We start from the raw sequence: 17846 nt of genomic DNA on the forward strand, positions 1-17846 counted from the left end.
GGGAAGGGGCCGGGGCAGGCGCAGGGTCGATTTGGGCAGGGGTCTTGGGTTCATGAAGAGCTTGCCTGGGAGGGGTGTAACGTGGTGGGAAGCGGTGTGGCCCTTCCCTTCCTGAGTGTGGATCGTGCAGCTGGGCGAGCGAGGCTGCTGGCCTTCTCCTCGGCAAGGACTGTGGCAGCGAGAAGCTGGCACAGAGATGGCTCTCAGCTCCACGCTGCTTCTCCTGGGCCAGCCTAGACAGAAGGCTGAGGGTGAGGGCAGCGCCCCTGGGAAGAAGCAGAGCGGGCATGCCCTGCCCGCTGTGAGGAACCCTGTACTGCCATGGTGGGCAGGAGGGGTCTCATTCACTTCCTCTGCCTCCTCCACGTTCCACAGCGGAATCAAAGTCCTTGCTGGGTGCTAGGTCCTGGAGCAGACACGAGATGGAGACCCCACGATCCCCAGAGGATGCTGTGCCCACACAACGTACCCCACCGCTGTGCCAATGACGAGTATTAGAGATGAGCTTAACGTGCGTGTTGAGGAGCTGAGGTCATAGGAAAGGGGGAAGGGACTTGATGTTTGGTGACTCTGGGGGTGAGGGGGTCCTCTGATTTCTGGTGGAGCTTTGGAGTGGACAGCAGTGATTGGGTTACTAGGTTCTGGGGTCTCATTCTTGGCACCCCAAATCAGCTGTTGTCTTGTCTCAGCTCCAGGCCTCTGAGTCTTCCTCTGAGGTATGGAGTTTATTGTACTCTGCCACAAGCTTAAAAGTGAGAGCCACAGAAAAGACATGCGGAAAATAAGATTTTTTAAAAAAATTCCCGGATAATTTCTTTTTTTACCCTGCCAATCCGGGGCGGGGCACCGGCCCGCAGCTCCAGGGCGACCTCAGAGGCTCTGCTGCCTTTCATTTTAGTTGGTGAAAACTCGCTAGGTGCCTGCCACGCTATAAATAGAATGGTTTAAAATTCTGTCTCACCTGCCGGAGCTAAATGTATCTGCAGCATCAGGACCCACACGAATTTCCTGCCAAATTCCATTCACAGCCCGAGTGCCTGGCCTAGACCTGCCTAAGGCCCTGCGGGTCTCCTGCTGCTCCAAAGGAAATTCTAGCCGGGTGCTCGTGGCTCCCGCCTGTCATCCTAGCTGCTCAGGAGGCTGAGATCTGAGGATTGAGGTTCAAAGCCAGCCTCAGCAAGAAAGTTAATGAGACTCTTATCTCCAAGCAACCAGCAAAAAGCTGCAAGGAGAGGGGCAGGGAGTTTGGCCTAGTGGAGGAGTGCTTGCCTAGCATGCACGAAGAACAGGGTTCGATTCCTCGGCACCACATACATAGAAAAAAGCCGGAAGTGGTGCTGAGGCTCAAGTGGTAGAGCTCTAGCCTTGAGAAAGTCCAAGGACAGTGCTCAGGCCCTGAGCTCAAGCCCCAGGAATGGCAAAATATAAATAAATAAATAAATAAATAAATAAATAAATAAAAGCTGGAAGTAGAGCGCTCTCTCTCTCTCTCTCTCTCTCTCTCTCTCTCTCTCTCTCTCGGTCTCTCTCTCTCTCGGATTTTAGTGTAAGATATGGAACTTCAAAATTCCTACAGATTGACAGATTGCTTTTTTTTTTTTTTTGCCTGTCCTGGTCCTGGACACTGTCCCTGAGCTTCTCTTACTCAAGGCTAGCACTCTACCCTTTGAACCACAGCACCACTTCTCGCTTTAGCTGAGTAGTTAATTGGAGATAAGAGTCTCCAATTAAGTTCAGATGAGCCTCTCTTGAACTTTACCAACATATATTGTCTGCCACAGGAATGTTACGTTGTGTTACACTGTGGTTAACTAAAGTTCACCCTGTATTCTCAGTCCTCTTGCTTTGACCTAATGTTCTTTTTCTGTGTCGGGATCCCATTCTCTCTGCCCAGGCCAGGCCAGCCTCCCCTGGCCTGTAGCAAGTTTTGTAGACTCTGAGCTCATGACCTTGACATTCCAGCAGCACCAGGGAGGCAGGCAGTTTGGAATCCACTAGACTCCTGGATACTGTGGTTTGGAAAGAAGATAGAGTCTAAAGACTGCACTGGGTGAGTGTGTACGTACGTGTGTAAAATAGATGAATGAATCAGAGGTGAATGCATTTATTGCTGATTGTATTGACCGAGGACCTACTATGCACTCAGCATAGGATGTAGCGCTCAGCCGTTTTTCCTGGTGAGTTCTCACGGTCACCAGTGAAAGCAGCGAGCCCCACACAGACGGGCCCTGGCTTCCTGTCAGAGCAGGCCAGCCTAGGGGGCTTCCTGGAGGTGGTATTTGCCTCCTCTCCCTGGCATCTCCTGGTGCCCCTGCTCTGTCCCTGAGGCCCCTCTCTTCCCTCTTTTCCCGTTTGCCCCCCGCCTGTTGGTGCAGCATGCGTCCAGCCCCACCCCAGAGCTGGCACACACGCCAGCTCCAACCCACCCCACCCACAGGTTTTATTTAGCCCACACAAGATTATTAAGTTTTTGTATTTAAATTCCTTTTAACATTTAAAAGCCGAGGGATTTTGCTTCTTAAATATCCAGATTTCTGTCTCCTTTTAGAAATGTGGACCAGCTGGTGATGCCGTCTCCCTCTGCCCATATGGCAGACACCAGCTGAAATAGCGTCTACCTTGTGCTAGAAGCCATTCCCTGCCAAGGGATGCACCCAGCCTGAAGCCATACCTCTAGACATCAGCCTAGAACCCTGAACACACCTGGGGACCCCAGAGGAAGGACCCCCTCGCCCTGAGATACAGATGGGCGGCAGCGGAGGGGGCCTCAGGGCTCCAGGCTGGAAGATGGACGGCTCCATCAGTGAGAGCTAGGGCTGGACAAAATTGCTTTCTACAACACACACCACATCAACGGAGGCCAGAGAGACTGAGGCAGGAGGAAGAGCCAGAGAGGGGCCGGGCTGGTGGCTCACACCTGTCAGCCTAGCTACTCAGGAGGCTGAGATCTGAGGATCTAGGTTCAAAGCCAGCCTGGGCATTACAGGACCTGAGACTCTTATCTCCAGTTAACCTCTAGGAAACGGGAAGTGGGGCTTGGCTCCAGGGTAGGGTGGTGGCCTTGAGCTGAAGAGCTCAGGGACAGCACCCAGGGGGAGTTCAAGCCCCATGAACCCCTAAGGAAAAAGAAAAAACGCCAGAGGGAGGCAGAGAGGAGGCGGGGAGACTATCAGTCTATCAGTGCATCTTCTTCTCTGAGGGGGGACCAGGGGGAGGAATGGGTTGATTGGGGGGGGCAGGGGGTCGGGGGAGAGAGAGGGGAGGGAGGGGGAGCTAGGGAGGCGTCCTCCCTCCCCTCTGCATCACCACCTCCGCCGCCCTCACCGCCCTTCTCCCCAGGGTCCTCGCCAGCCCATCGCCAGCCCACCTGGCCCCCTCCCTCCTCCCCACCCAGGGGCCGGGCCAGCCCTGTCCCGGGCGACGAGGGGGAAGGCCTGGGCAGGGGCGGGCGCCCAGGCCCGGGGGGCTCCGGTGGGGCTCAGCCCGGGGGGGCATCCAAACGGGCGTCCCGCCCGGGCGCCGCGCCCGCCCCTGCCCCCTCCTCAGTATCTGTGCCCACACCGAAGGCCGGCGGCGGGGCGTGAGCCCGGCCCCGCGCCCCGCCCGGCCCCGGCCCGCGCGCGCACCCGCACCCCGGCGGGCGGCAGGTGGGGCGGGCGGAGCCCGGAGCCGCGGCGCCCGCGGCGGCCGCCAGGGGCAGCACCGAGCCGCGCGCCCGCCGCCAGCCCCGCGCGCCCCGCAGACCCCGCGCCGCCGCGCGCCCCGCTCGGCTCCGAGGCTCCCGGCCCGGCCCGCCGCCCCTGCCGGGCCATGGGGGCGCCGCCGGGCTACCGGCCCTCCGCCTGGGTGCACCTCCTCCACCAGCTGCCCCGCGCCGACTTCCAGCTCCGCCCGGTGCCCAGCGGCTTCGCGCCCCGAGAGCGGGAGTACCAGCAGGTGGGACGGCGCGGGAAGCGGGGCACGGGGCGGGAGGCGCGGGGCGGGGGGCGCCGGGCAGGACGCGGGGCGCGGGCGCAGCGGGGGGCGCCGGGCGGGACGCGGGGAGCGGGGCCGGGGCGCGGGATGCGGGGACTGGGGCGGGGGACGAGGAGTGGGAGGCGCGGGGCGGGGGGTGCGGGGTGAGGGCGCGGGGCGGGGGGTGCGGGGCCCGGGGCGAGGGCGCGGGAGGCCGGCAGCCCCCCCTCCTCCGCGTACTGGGGCCCGGGCCGGCCTGGGCGTGGGGTGACCGGACGGCGCGGGGGCCACACCTGGAGGGCGCCTCGGGCCCCAGACCTCCGCCCTGTGCCTAGAGGGGAGCCGGGGCCCGGCCCCCAGTCGCCCGCCACCCCCCAGCCCCGGCCTGGGAAGCCAGCCTCGGGGTCATCCGAGGGCAGGTCCGCTTCCGGGGACCCCCACAGGGTCCCCGCGGGCGACTGTGCGGAGGGGCCGCGACCCCGGGGAGCCGCCCGGCCGGGCTGGGCGGGGGCCGGCGGGGGTCGCGGGGAGAATTTGCAGGACCAGGGCTGGGAAACCCGCGGCTGCGGCCGGGGGCCGGCGGGTCCCGGGTGCGGGAGGAGGCAGCCGGTGGCCGGGGAGGCCCGCGGCGGGCGCCGTCCCCTGACCCAGTTTCGCCCAAGTCCTTGACTTTCGGGTGAAGTACGCAGACTGGCTTTCCAGGGCCCGGGGAGGGGGAGGTCGGGGTCCAGGCCCCCGGCCGCGGGGGCTTCCCGGACGGGGCCCCGGGCAGGAGCGCGCAGCGGGGGCTCCAGAAAGGCGGGGGGCGGGGGCGGACGCTCGCGGTGCGCCAGCTATTTGGGTCATGGCTGCCACAGCCACGAGCGACTCCTCCCGCCGACTCCATCCGCCCCCCTCTCCTCACCAGACGGGGACGGGGACGTCGTGCGCTCGCCCACAGCCTCTTACACAACCCGTGTACACAGCCGTGCGCACGGGCACAGGTCACCCCAGCCTGGTCCCGGCTCGGGGCGCCCCCACACACGGGGCCGCGCCATGCGCACCTCCAGAGACCTGCAGGACAGTCACACACACATGTGCACACTGGACACACGCAGGCACTTGCTTCTGCACGTCCAGGCGCAGTCACATGTGCACGCTCCCCGGGGGACACAGATGTTGACTCCAGCACTCATGCATCCGCAGGTCTCTATAACACATTCAGAACTCACACACACACACACACACACCCGGCACCCATCGCCAGTCCAGGCCGAGCTGGGCACACCCACCCACACAGAGTTCCCTGGAGACACCCCATGCTCTGGGACAGGTCGGGAGAGACGTGAGGAAGAATCCTGCCTGAGGTCACACAGCGCCCCAGGACGGCAGAGCCGGGGCCCCAGGCTTGAGCCCTCTGCCATCCTGGGCCTAAGTCCCAGAGCTCCTGCTTGGGAGAGTAGGGGGTCCCCTTTCCCCCCACAAGACTAACCGACCCCATCAGGGCCGTGTGTCCCCTTTGGGCCCAGGGGGGCTGTGCGTCTGGCTCAACGGCCCCCTTCCCCAGGCCCTGTTGCTGGTGGCGGCCTTGGCGGGCCTGGGTCTGGGCCTGAGTCTCATCTTCATCGCTGTCTACCTCATCCGCTTCTGCTGCTGCCGCCCCCCAGAGCCCCCCGGGGCCAAGAGCCCCCCATCCGGGGGAGGCTGCGCTACCTGGAGCTGCATCGCTGCCCTTCTCGTGGGCTGGTAATGGGGCCCCGGCTGGGCGGGGAGTGGGGTCAGGGCCCCACAGGCCCTGTCCACTTCTTGTTGGTGTCGTGGGTGCCCCGCCCTGGGAATGAGGGGGACTCGCCAGGGCATCCAGTGGAAGGGTGGGGCCCCCAGCCTGAGGTTCACTGCACCCCACCCGACAGCTGTGTGCACACACACTCTCTCCGGGTGTCAGCATCTACATCCACGGGAGCCCCCATGGTGTCCTCAGCAGGTGTTAACAGGGTGTCATGCACTCATTCATGTCTGACTATAGCCATCTACTGCATCTAGCCAGCCCTGCCCACAGCAACTCCCAGCATGGTCAGCTTTGACCGGAGACAAGTTCAGGGAGGAAAGGCAGCTTTCCAGTGCCACCTGGCTGAGGGGCACTGAAATGCCATTCCGGGTTTGAGTTGGCTGGAAGAGCCCCCAGCCCCCACTGCTGGCCCGTCCCCTAAGCAGTGACAGCTGCCAGTACCCCAGATTACAGGGCTTTGAGGGCTCCTGTCTGGGGCCCTGCAGGGCCTCCTGTGGCTGGCCTGGAGCTGCCCCCGCCCCCAGCACCCCAGCCTGGCTTCTGAGCACATGGCCTCTGTGCAGGGAGAGAGGGTGCACATTTGGGGTGGGGGGGCTGGGTGCCCTATATTTAAGATGCTTCCTCATCAGGCTGTCCAGACTGGGGGTGGTGGGGAGGGTGGACAAAAAGGCCCGGCAGGGGAGAGACACGGTGCCAGCCCCTGGGGGCCTAGGCACAAGGGGAGCTTTGTGGGGTTCTGAACAATGGGGCAGAGCACTGGGCTCCTATCCAAGGGGCAGGGGTGGGGGCGCCCGGCCTGGGAACGCGGCGGGCGGCAGACTCTCGCCCCCTGCAATGTGGGATGCAGATGGGGGGGAGGGGAGGGGGAGGGTCTCCACATGCAGGCTCCACAATGAAGCCCTCTGTGCTGCGGGCGTTCTCCTACTCTCTCTCCCAGCTGGCCAGGCGCCTGGGTCTCAGCGCACGGTGCTGGGAGGGAGACAACTCGGGTGCCAGGTCCCTGGGGTGAGGTGAAGGCTCGGGGCTCCTGGGAGCCTCCAGAAGGCAGCATGGGGCACCTCAGCCCTAAAAGAAGAGGTGCTGAGAAGCTGGGTGCAGGAGCTGGTCCCTCGAGGGGTGACCTCTCATCTAGGGCCTGCTCCAGAGAGGCTCCCGTTAAACCGGGGGGCTCCCTTCCCTCCACCACACCACCCACCATTAGCATCACAATGACGTCCCTCTGGGGGAGTGAGGCCTTCCCGTTGCCATGGCAACCGGTGGGGGGGGCAGGCAAGCCGGAGACGTTCTTTTCCCACCGAGGGCCAGGCCAATGGGGTGAGTGCAGAGATGGGCTAGGTGGATGAAGAGGCGAGGTGTGCATGTTGGGTCCGTGGCCCCCAGGGTCCCCAGCCATTGTGATCCCCCCTCTCTCCTCAGTGCAGGCATTGGCATTGGTTTCTATGGCAACAGCGAGGCCAGTGATGGGGTGTCCCAGCTCAGCTCCGCACTGCTGCATGCCAACCACACGCTCAGCACTACGGACCAGCTGGTGAGAGGCCAGGGACCAGAGCCCAGCCTGGGACCTGCCCTGTATCTCCCCCCCCCCCCCGGGGACAACCACGGAGCCACCCACAGGCCTCAGGCTGCACGCTCACACCTCACACCCGCATCCCAGACCTGGAACTGGCTTAGACTCAGACCCCAGACTCACATCCAGTCTCAGGCCGGTGGTCAACTGGGTTCCCCAGCAGAACAAGTTCAAATCCCAGAAACCCCAAGCCTGGCTTTGAGTCTGCTCCAGACTTCCAGATCTAACTTTAGCTCAAGTCTTGTCCTTGAAATCCAGGACCCCAGGCATCAGACCTCCGATTTCCTGTCTAGCTCACATGCTGGATGGGGCGCCCAAACTTGAGAATACCGCCCCCCACCCCAATTCAGAAGGCAGTGCAGAGCTCAGCCCGAAGCCAGCACATGTCCCAGGCCCAAGTCCTTCCAAGATCTCCCAGAAGCCACAGGACCCTATCCACACCCACACCGACTCCAGCTTCACCCCTGCCACCCCTCCCGTCCCAGGCTCCCAGAGCATGCCCTCGCCCCCCCTCTCATGACAGCCTACCTCCCCCAGGTGTGGGAGATGGTGGAGAGGCTGGGCGAGGCGGTGAGAAATGAGCTGACCGCCCTGGAGGAGGTGCTGGCACAGCGCACGGAGCTGGTGGCCGCCGCCCGCGGGGCTCGGCGCCAGGCGGAGGCCATGGCCCAGCAGCTGCAGGGCCTGGCTTTCTGGCACGGGGTACCCCTAAGCCCCCTGCAGGTGGCTGAAGATGTGTCCTTTGTGGAGGAGTACAGGTGAGGGGCCGCATCCCCTGTCCACTCCACCTGGGTGGCTTCTGAGGATTCTTTTGGGGCCAGGGTGACTGGAGCCAGGCTAGGGTGGCACAGGGTAGCCGCCCCTGGAAGGTTGGTTGCAGCAGGTTGCTAGCCCCAGCTGTGCCAAGACGCATTCAATGCCTCTCAGGCTGAGCCCTCACTCTCACTCCTCACTCTCATTCACTCGTTCACTCAGTGAAGCTCGGCAGCTCTGGGCTGACCAGGTGACGACCCATTTACTGCACGCGCGTCCATCTGACCTGTGCCTGTTCATTCAGCACGCTCATTTTAGCACCCCCTGGTGAGACTGGGGGGGACCCCAGTGGCCTTCCAGTCTCCCGCCTCCGTTCCCCACCTGAATGTGGCAGCTCTCCAGCGTTGCACGGTGGAGGGTGGCGTAGGCTGTGACTCACACCAGCCACAAGTGCATGCGCAAAGAGAAAAAAGGAAGTGTAAGGTGTCAGGTGGCTAGAGCTTTGGGGGAAAACAGGAGAGGGGCTGGGCCAGGGACAGCCGGCTGGGTGTCAAGGGTCTGGAAGCCATACAAAGAAGGTAGAATGAGGGGCCTGGCTACACAGCCCCCTCCCCAGCAGGCAAACTTCATCTTCCTGCCTTAGTTCACTAGCAATTATTCCTTTCCTCCTTCCCCTTCTTCTTCCTTTTTTTTTGGGGGGGGCAGTCCTGGGGCTTGAACTCAGAGCCTGAGCAGTCTCTTTGGGCTTTCTCAAGGCTAGCAATCTACTATTGGAGCCTCAGCTCCACTTATGGCTTTTTCTATGTGTGTGGAACTGAGGTACTTGTGACCTGCTTTTTTTCTTTTTTTTTTGGTCAGTCATGGGTTTTGAACTCTGGAACTGGGCGCTGTCCCTGAGCTCTTCATCTCAAGGCTACACCCTACCCCTTGAGCCACAGTCCCACTTCCAATTTTCTAGGGATTAACTGGAGATAAGAATCTCATGTTCTTTAGTGCCCAGGCTGGCTTTGAACTGCGATCCTCAGTCCTCAGCCTCCTGAGTAACTAGGTTTACAGAGGTGAGCCGCCACGCCTGGCCTGCCCTGTCCTTCTTGACACCCCTCACTGGGGGTTCTGCCCCCAAGCCTGGAACTGCAATGGCTGACTCAACCTTAAGTCCCGACATTCACGTGTTTGCCAAAATAGTCTCCACTGAAGCTGTGCAGGCAGGCTCAGATTGTGTCCTGTATCCACCATTATTACCAGGAACGGGGCCATGGTGAAATGCTAGCCCACTCAACAAACAAGATGGGGCCCTCTGGAGAGCCTGGGGGTGCTGAGGCAGGCAGGGACTGGGACACTGGAAGCCCAGCTGAGAACAGAACCCTTACAGGGCACTTCTGGGTGAGGCCCTGTGGGGCCCCCCCTCAGCCGGGCGCCTTTCCTATCCAATGTCACTAAAAGCTCCTTAGCACGCAAGCTTCAGGCTTTAGGTGGGTTTGCACACCGCCTGCCAACCTTTCCCAGCAGGTGCTGTCCTGCTCATGACATTACAGGTTGGGAAAATGACGCCAGGAGGATAAAGTTCTAGGAGGGCTGAGGATTGGGCTCAGAGAAGCCACAGGTCCACAGGCTCCTGTTCACAGGGACTGCATGTGGCCTGCTCAGGGCGGGTCTCAGGCATCCAACTCCTGGACGCCCATCGCCCGGTGCAGCATTCCATGGCGGGGGGGGGGGGGGGGGAGGGGGGGGGCTGGGCCAGGGCTGCCACAGGCTCCTGAGCCACCCGTATCTCCGCTCCCCGTCGGCAGGTGGCTGGCCTACGTGCTCCTCCTCCTTCTGGTGCTCCTGGTCTGCCTCTTCACCCTCCTGGGCCTCGCCAAGCAGAGCAAGTGGCTAGTGATCCTGTGAGTCCGAGCCGCCCCCACTGGGAAGGGGACTTGCCCTGCGGGGCTGGGCTCCACTTTCCTGCTAGGGACAGATCCTAGGCCAGGGACCAGGGGAGACCTAGAGCTGCCACCGGGAGCCAGCCTGGGGATGGGCGGCGTTGGCTGTGCTTTCTATAAAAATGGTGGTGGATGGGCCAGCAGTGTGGCCTAGTGGTGGAGTGCTTGCCTAGCATGCAGGAAGCCCTGGGTATGATTCCTTGGTACCATATACACAGAAAAGGCCAGAAGTGGTGCTGTGACTCAAGTGGTAGAGCGCTCACCTTGAGAATGCCCAATGACAGTGCTCAGGCCCTGCGTTCAAGCTCCAGGACTGGCAAAAACAAAACCAAAAAGATGGCAACACCAGGCACCGGTGGCTCCTGTCCCAGGCTGCTGCATTGTGTGTGGCCCTGGAACTTCCCTGTGCCTCCCAGGAAGGAGGACATGGGAGGGAAAAGGCTGGGCAGGCTGCTGTGGTTGGACCTGGGAGAAAGCATGGGGAGTAATGGGATTTTAAAGCCTAGGAAACTTAGCCCCAAGGTGGCCAGTGCCCTCCCAGGGTCCCGATGAAGTGGGAGGTCGCTGGCTGGGACACCCGGCCCTCCCTTCCTCCCCCCTCCCCCCGCTCTCCACAGCTCTGGGCAGGGTGGGCTGTGATGGGGAAGAGTGAAGATGGGTGACGAAGGCCCCTCCCCCAGGATGACAGCCCTGAGTCTCCTGGTGCTGCTCCTGAGCTGGGGTTCTATGGGCCTGGAGGCAGCCACAGCCGTGGTGAGTGCGGGTCTCTGGGCTGTGGCTCCAGGGCTGGGGTGGGCAGAGACCCAACCACTGTCTTAGGTCCTGAGAGGGACTCAGGACCACAGGGTTCTTGGGTCCTAAGAAGCCAGTTGCTGGCATCCTGGGCATCCAGATGTTAAGGAATGGGGCTGGAGCCTGGATACTGGGGTCTGAAGGAGGAAGCTGGGGTCTGGACCCCGGTCTGAGGGAGGAGGCTGGGCCTGGACCCCGGGTCTGGGGGAGGAGGCTGGAGCTGACCGCCTGAGTTCTGTGGGAATGTGAATCCGGCAATTTCTAGTCCAACCATTCTTGTTCTCTGACCCAGGGCCTCAGTGACTTCTGCTCCAATCCAGACACCTATGTCCTAAACCTGACACAGGAAGAGACCGGGCTCAGCTCAGGTGACTTCTGTGGTCCCTGCTTTCCCAAGGCAGCCATGGGGCCCAATACAGGATGGACTGGGGTGCGGAGCTGTGCACAAACCCTGCAGGAGCCCTGGGTCCCTGCCCAGGCCTGCTAGAAAAGATGTGTGAGAAGGCAGGGGTGTCAGGAGGGCAGAATACAGGCTGCCTCCTGGTGGGGGGAAATTTGGCTGTGAGAGGAGCAGAGGGGATGACACAGCCAAGCCTGGTGGAATCAGCTGCCACCCCAGCACTGGAAGGAGCAGAAGGGCCTTGGGGCACCTAGAGACTCAAAAGGGCCACAGAGAGGAAAGCCTTGAGGGGACTGAGGTCGGGACCTTTGGAGGCCCCTCGGTCTTCTCCACACTCAGCCTCCTCTCCTCCTCCACTCCAGACATCCTGAGCTATTACTTCCTGTGCAACCAGGACGTCTCCAATCCCTTCCAACAGGTGTGCCCATCGGGCATGGGAAACGGGTGTCCAGGGATGGAGGACTGGCTTTGGACCTCCGGGGGGAGAGAGGGTTCTGGAGCCAGGACTCCAGGGAGAGGAGCAGAGGCCTGTGTTCTGTGTGGGGAGAAGGACCCCGGGTCTGGATCACGTCTTCCTCATCTCCCCACAGAGACTGACTCTGTCTCAGCGAGCTCTGGGCAACATCCACTCCCAGCTGCAGGGCCTGGAGCGAGAAGCTGTCCCCCAGTTCCCAGCAGCTCAGGTGGAAGGGCCAACCCAGACCAGGGCGGAGAGGGCGGGGAGGACCAGGCCTGTGGGGTGTGGGCTAGACCCATGGGCAGTGCCAGGGTGGCTGGGCAGTAGGCGAGGGTCACGGGGGTGACCGTGGGTGGGCCCTAACAGGGGGGATTAGCTCTCCAGGGACCTGACCTGTTTGTGCTGGGGTGGCTCCTGGAAAGGAGGCAGGATGGGGCAGGTCTCTGGGGCGTGGCCTGTCTGTGTGGGCATGGCCGGCGAGCTGCTGAACAGGCAGGGTAGCTAACCAAGCACCACCCCGCCCACCGCAGAAGCCGCTGCTGTCCTTGGAGGAGATGCTGAATGTGACCGAGGGAAACTTCCACCAGCTGGTGGCACTGCTGCACTGCCGGGGCCTGCACAAGGTCTGCTCCCCCCCGTCCACACACTTGTCCAACCCCACTCATCCACCCACACCCAGGCGGCCTGCACAAGGTCTGCTCCCCCTCCACTCACCCCCCACAACACACACTTGGCTTGCTCTCCCTCCACACACACCCATACCCCTGAATGCAGCCTGCGCCAGGTCTGATCCCCCTCCACACCAACCAGTCCATCTGGACTCGCCAGCCAGCCAGCCGCCCCTGCTGCGGGCAGGGCCTGGCCGTCCTCAGCCATGGCAGCTGGCGCCTCTCAGTCCTTCTCACCCATCCCTACTTCTATCTGGCACCAGCCACAGCTGGCAGGCCCTTTAACACACAATCTGATCAAGCTTTCCCACTGTTTCAAGTTCTCGGGTAAGGGCCCCACCCCCACGGACTAAACCCTGACCTTCAAGGGCTCTGGTGGTCAGCCCTGGCCACAGCTCTCCAGCCTCTGCCCAGCCACCTGGCCCACCTTGCCAGGCTCTTCACCCCTACCCGCTGGCCTGGCTGTGGGTCCAGCACACGAGTGCACCTGCAGCATGAACTGGTCAATTGAGATCGGGGTTCAGGTCACATAGCTCTGGCTGGGATGGCAGGCACAGTCGCTGCACTGAGCCAGGAGGCATGTGGAAATACATGGAGACATGACTGGCTGCCGCCAGCATGGACTCTGAGCAGGTGGTGGGCAGTCGAGCAGGGCACCCGCAGGGAGGGCAGTGCCACAGGTGCTGAGGGGAGTGCTGGCCCGATCCACAGGTGGGGTGCTGGGCTGAAATGGACTGGGCAGCAGCTCTGCAGACATCTTCACACACGTGGTCTCCCTCTCCCTGGAGACTAAAGCAGGTGGACTGCTTGCTGGGTGTATGGCGTGCCTGGCGTGCATGTGTGTGTGTGTGTGCGCGCACGCGTGCTCATGCGTGCACTCTGAAGCCAGCTCTCCCACCCCAGGACTACAGCTCAGCACTGCGTGGCCTGTGTGAAGATGCCCTGGAGGGCCTGCTCTTCCTGATGCTCTTCTCCCTCCTGTCCGCTGGGGCCCTGGCCACTGCCCTCTGCAGCCTTCCTCAGGCCTGGGCACTGTTCCCACCCAGGTCAGCACAGGGGACAGGGCGGGGGCCCTGGGGAGGGGCTGCAGGGGGGAGGGGCTTCCTCCTGATGGCTCCCTATCCGGCTTCTCTGCCACACCCATCTCACGCTAGTGACGACTACGAGGATACAGATGATGATGACCCTTTCAACCCTCAGGTACAGACCAGGGCCTGCATGTGGGTCTGAGGGAGGAGAACTTGGGCCCGCAGTGCAGCCAGACTCCCGCTTCATCTCCTCTGTCTTGTATCCCCTGGCAGGAGTCCAAGCGCTTTGTGCAGTGGCAGTCGTCCATCTGAGCTCCTCTTCCCTGCCAGCCTGGAGCCCGACAACCCTCTCCAGTAAGCATTCAGCTGATGCCCGGCGGGCTCTCCTACTGGGTGGGTGTGCACTGGGGGCCAGCCGCCCTGCTCAAGGCCCTGTATTCTGCCTCTCTTCAGTTCCTTTCCTGGCTGCTGGAGGAGGCCCTACTAACTTGGCTCTGACCACTAACGCTGCTGGTGACAGACACCCCAGACAGGACTGCCTCCTGCCTCGGCCCCAGGCTCCCCAAGCCCTGGGGACAGCTGGGTCTGGCAGGGGAGGGGCAGACTGCCTGCCTGGCTTCCCTTGTCCTCCTAGGTTGCCAGTACTCTCCTAGGACGAGCAGCCCTGGGGTGGGGACATGACTCTCCCTGCCCCAGCCATAGCATAGTGGGCTCCGCCTCTGATCTCAGCTGGTGGCACTAACTTAGCAAAGGGTTGATTTGAAATAAAAGGGAAGACTTTATTTTACAAGCATCCAGATCCTCCTCCTTTCTTCACTCCATGGAGTCTGCTCCAGACTGGGACAGGGAGACCCTCTTTCTAGGAGTCACTAGGGGACTCTATAGGATTCCTGTGTCCTCAAGGAAACAGACTTTTTGGGACAGAGTGAACCTAGTATGTGTGTGAAAAAGAGACAGAAGACCAGCTTCCAGTCTGAGAAGCCCAGGTGGGTTTAGAAGTGATAATGAATCACCTTAGCTGCCCACCAGCCCAAAGCTCCCCATAAGATACATGAAAACCAGCCAGAAGCATGGCCTACTGGTAGAGTGCTTGCCTAGCATGCACAAAGTCCAGGGTTCGGTTCTTCGGTACCACACACAGAAAAAGCTGGAAGTGTTGTTGTGGCTCAAATGGTAGAGCTCTAGCCTTGAGAAAGCTCAAGGACAGTGCCCCAGGCCCTGAGTTCAAGCCCTAAGACTGGGGGAAAAAAATGTGAAAACCTAAATGGGTACCAGTAAAAGGTCAGAAGTTAAAGAGAATGTATAGCCAGGTGCTGGTGACTCACCCTGTATCCCCAGCTATTCAGGGATTGCAGTTTAAAGCCAATTTGAGCAGAAAAGTCTGTAAGACTCTGAAATAACCGGCAAAAACCAGGACGGTAGTGTGACTGAAATGATAAAATACCAGCCACACAAGGAAGGGTGCAAGCTGTGTGAGTTGGAGGCTCTGAGTTCAACTCCCAGTGTTGCCAAAAAGAAAAAGAATGTGTGCAAATTGTATAGCAGTGGAGAGGACTTTAAACAAAAGGGTAATGCATTCAATGTCTCAGAGTGAAAAAGACATCAAAGCCAAAAGGCAAGTTTACAGTCTAGGAAACAATGTATGTAGTTGCTTTTTAACAATTATGGAAAAGAAATATCCTAAATATATAAACATAACCTACAAAACTTTCTTTTTAAGAAAAAGACAGGTTGGGGATGCGGCTTCGTGGGAGAGTGCTTGCCCAGCTTGCATGAAGCCCTGGGTTCAATTCCTCGGTACCACATAAAGAGAAAAAGCCAGAAGTGGTGCTGTGGCTCAAGTGGTAGAGTGCTAGCCTTGAGCACCATGAGGCTCAGGGACAGTGGCCAGACTATGAGTTCAAGCCCCAGGGCTGGCACACACACACACACACACACACACATAGATACATGCATACATATATACATAGAAATGGAAAAAGAAAAACAAATAGGTACTGGTGGCTGATGCCTGTAATTCCAGTTACTCAGGAGGCTGAGATCTGAGCATGTGGTTCAAAGCAGAAAAATTCCCTGGAGACTCTTATCTCCAATTAACCATTCAAAAACCAGAAGTGGAGCTGTGGCTCAAAGTGGTAGAGCACTAGCCCTGAGCAAAAGGGCTTCTGAGACAGTGCCCAGGGCAGGCCCTAAGTTCACAACTACCAAAAAAAGGGAAAAAAAAAAAAAAAAGATGACTTAACTGAGAAAATGACTAAGATGAATGTTTGATGAACCAAAACTCCCAAAGCCATTAAAGACAAAAGACATCTAACTCCGACTTTTAGCTTTTAAAGCTGTCAACTGCCCACAATTGTTTCCATTAAAAAAAAAATAAATCTACTCACCTGGGAGAAGATGGAAGCTGTGTGCCCCCTTGGGTCCCAGAAGTCCTGCCCTGGGCAACTGACTTCCAGAAAGAAAAGCACAGGCAGCTAAGGTTTTGTATTGAGTTGTCTGCTCCAACATCATTTTGATCAGCTAAACACTGGAAGTCAAAATCCTTCAAAAAGAGCCACTGCAGGGCTTTGGGCAAGATAGTCTGTCTAGGGACCGGGGACCAGATCCTGAAGCAGGGTGTGCCACAAGCATCAAGGCACATCAAGAAGGGCCTGCTGTTTGCCGCCTGGTAGACGCCGTGGCAAGTCACTTGGCCTGTTGGACCTCAACTGCTTCACCAAGCTGACCAGGATCATAAATGCAGGAAACTCAGCTCTGCTGTGATGAGTAAAAGGAAGCCAGATACAATATGATACCTTTGATTGTTACTCTGGTCCACACAAAGAACATCAGTGGACCGGATATTAAGAATTGTAGTTCAGCGGGGCACGGTGGCTCACGCCTGTAATCCTACCTATTCAGGAGGCTGACATCTGAGGATCAAGGTTCAAAGCCAGCTCAGGCACAAAAGGACCTGAGATTCTTATCTCCAATTAACCACAAGAAAAATGAGAAGTGGGGCTTAGCTCAAGGGCAGGGTGGTAGCCTTGAGCTGAAGAGCTCAGGGACAGCACCCAAGCCTAGGGGTAGGGCGGTAACATTGAGCTGAGGAGCTCAAGGGACGGTGCCCAGGCCAGGCCGAATTCAAGCCCCATGACCCCCCACACACAAAGACTTGTAGCCCAAACAAAATCTGGGGCTTAGCTAACAGCAGCGTGTCCTTTCTTTTTTCTTGGACACTGTAATCCTAAACATGATTACTTACAGGTGTGACAAGATCGCGTGGGCACCCGTGACTCACGCTTGTGATCCGAGCTCCTCAGGAGGGTCTGAGACAGGGAAATGTGAGTGAGAAAAGCTGAAGGCCACCCAGGCCCTGAGTTCAAGCCCCCAGACTGGCGCAAAGACGAAGACAAAGATAGGATAAATGAGAATTCTTACTGTTCCTGAACCAGGAGTGAAGCGGCGCGGGGGTGGGCGGGGCGGGCGGGCGGAACGACCACCACCGAGAGAACCAGAGGCGGGGAGGGCGGGCAGGGCCACAGACGCGGACGGCCTCGCCGAGTCTGCCTGGCGCCCACCGCTTCGCTCCCGGCGCGGCGCCCGGGCCCCCCCGCTGCGCCCGTCCTCAGCCTCCGGAGACTCCACCTCGCCCTTGCCCGGTGCTCCGGCGGACCGTGCTCTCCCCGCGCTTCCACGTCCCCAGCCCGGTGTGCGCCCCACGCGCAGATCCAGTCCACGCCAGGCGGCCAGCGCGCGCGCGGACGCCGCTCGGAGGAGGAGGAGGAGGAGGAGGAGGAGGCGGCGGCAGGCTTGTCCCCGCGGGGCCGCCGTTCCCACGCCCACTTCCGGCCCGACTTCCGACGCCCGCCGCGTGATCGCGTGGGCGGGGGGCGGGCTCAAGGCCAGCGGCGCCGTCCATTGGCTGTCTGGGGAGACGCGAGGCGGGCGGGGCTGTCCCGTGACGTCAGGACGTCGCGGCCAGGACGTCGCAGCCGAGGAGAAGAGCCTGCCGGGCGCCCGAGTATTGTCGGGTCTGCACTGTTACCGCTTTGGGCCGTTGCTGAGAAGTCCCGGGAGCGAGCGGTCCTGACTGGCGTGGTGAGTAGCAGGTAGCGGGCGGTCGGGTCACAGCGTCTCCCGCCGGCCTCACGTCCCGCCGGCCCGAGGCCCCTACCCGGTAGGGTCAACGGTCGCCGCCCGAGCGTCGGCCGGGTGTGGCGGCCCGGAGGCGCCGCGCCTGCGCGCTGGGGACGGACGCGCCGCCGCCGCCGCCGCCGTGAGTGCGCATGCGCCGGCGCCCCACCGCCCAGCGCCGGAACTCGGCGGCCCGAGGGCCCCTCCCCTCCATTCTCCCCTCCTGTGACCCCGCGTTCCGAGGGCGGCGGCGTTGCCCGGGGTGACCCCGCGCGGCCTCCTTCTGCTCTGGGGACGGCGCGCTGTTTGAGCCGCAGGATCGGTGGCCGCAGCCGAGCGATCGCGGCCTCCACTCGGCGGCCTCCACTCGGCGGCCTCCTCTGCCTTCCCCGCCCCTGGTGCTGGTCCCCGGCTCGGT

The 17846-nt window shown here is 60.8% G+C and overlaps 1 protein-coding gene across 2 annotated transcripts; it reads left to right on the forward strand.

Annotated features, from left to right (window-relative positions):
* Window positions 1–3753: 3753 nt before the first annotated feature.
* Window positions 3754–14105, forward strand: Ttyh1 (tweety family member 1). 2 transcript variants are annotated; one of them, XM_090322987.1, is made up of 14 exons: window positions 3755–3936; window positions 5501–5679; window positions 7139–7250; window positions 7827–8047; window positions 9833–9928; window positions 10648–10720; window positions 11052–11127; window positions 11522–11577; window positions 11750–11842; window positions 12147–12239; window positions 13188–13330; window positions 13439–13484; window positions 13586–13666; window positions 13766–14105. In XM_090322987.1, the coding sequence occupies exons 1-13, from the start codon at window positions 3811–3813 to the stop codon at window positions 13622–13624; spliced, it is 1353 nt and encodes a 450-aa protein (XP_090179113.1). In that variant the 5' UTR covers window positions 3755–3810; the 3' UTR covers window positions 13625–13666; window positions 13766–14105. The 2 variants fall into 2 exon arrangements, with proteins under 2 accessions (XP_090179111.1, XP_090179113.1); XM_090322985.1 differs by lacking the exon at window positions 13439–13484 and having other exon boundaries at window positions 3754–3936.
* The last annotated feature ends 3741 nt before the right edge of the window (window positions 14106–17846 follow it).

This window comes from Megascapheus bottae, chromosome 31 (genome assembly GCF_031878675.1).
Source record: "Megascapheus bottae isolate mThoBot1 chromosome 31, mThoBot2.hap1, whole genome shotgun sequence".
NCBI classification, from domain to species: Eukaryota; Metazoa; Chordata; class Mammalia; order Rodentia; family Geomyidae; genus Megascapheus; species Megascapheus bottae.

What these genes read in the sequence shown, in the direction of transcription:
- Ttyh1 (XM_090322985.1), top strand. Translation starts at nt 3,811, where the DNA reads ATGGGGGCGCCGCCGGGCTACCGGCCCTCCGCCTGGGTGCACCTCCTC. An exon ending in GAGAGCGGGAGTACCAGCAG is followed by an intron (nt 3,937 to 5,500) that starts GTGGGACGGCGC and finishes CCCCTTCCCCAG; the next exon opens with GCCCTGTTGCTGGTGGCGGC. An exon ending in GAGCCCGACAACCCTCTCCA is followed by an intron (nt 13,667 to 13,765) that starts GTAAGCATTCAG and finishes GCCTCTCTTCAG; the next exon opens with TTCCTTTCCTGGCTGCTGGA.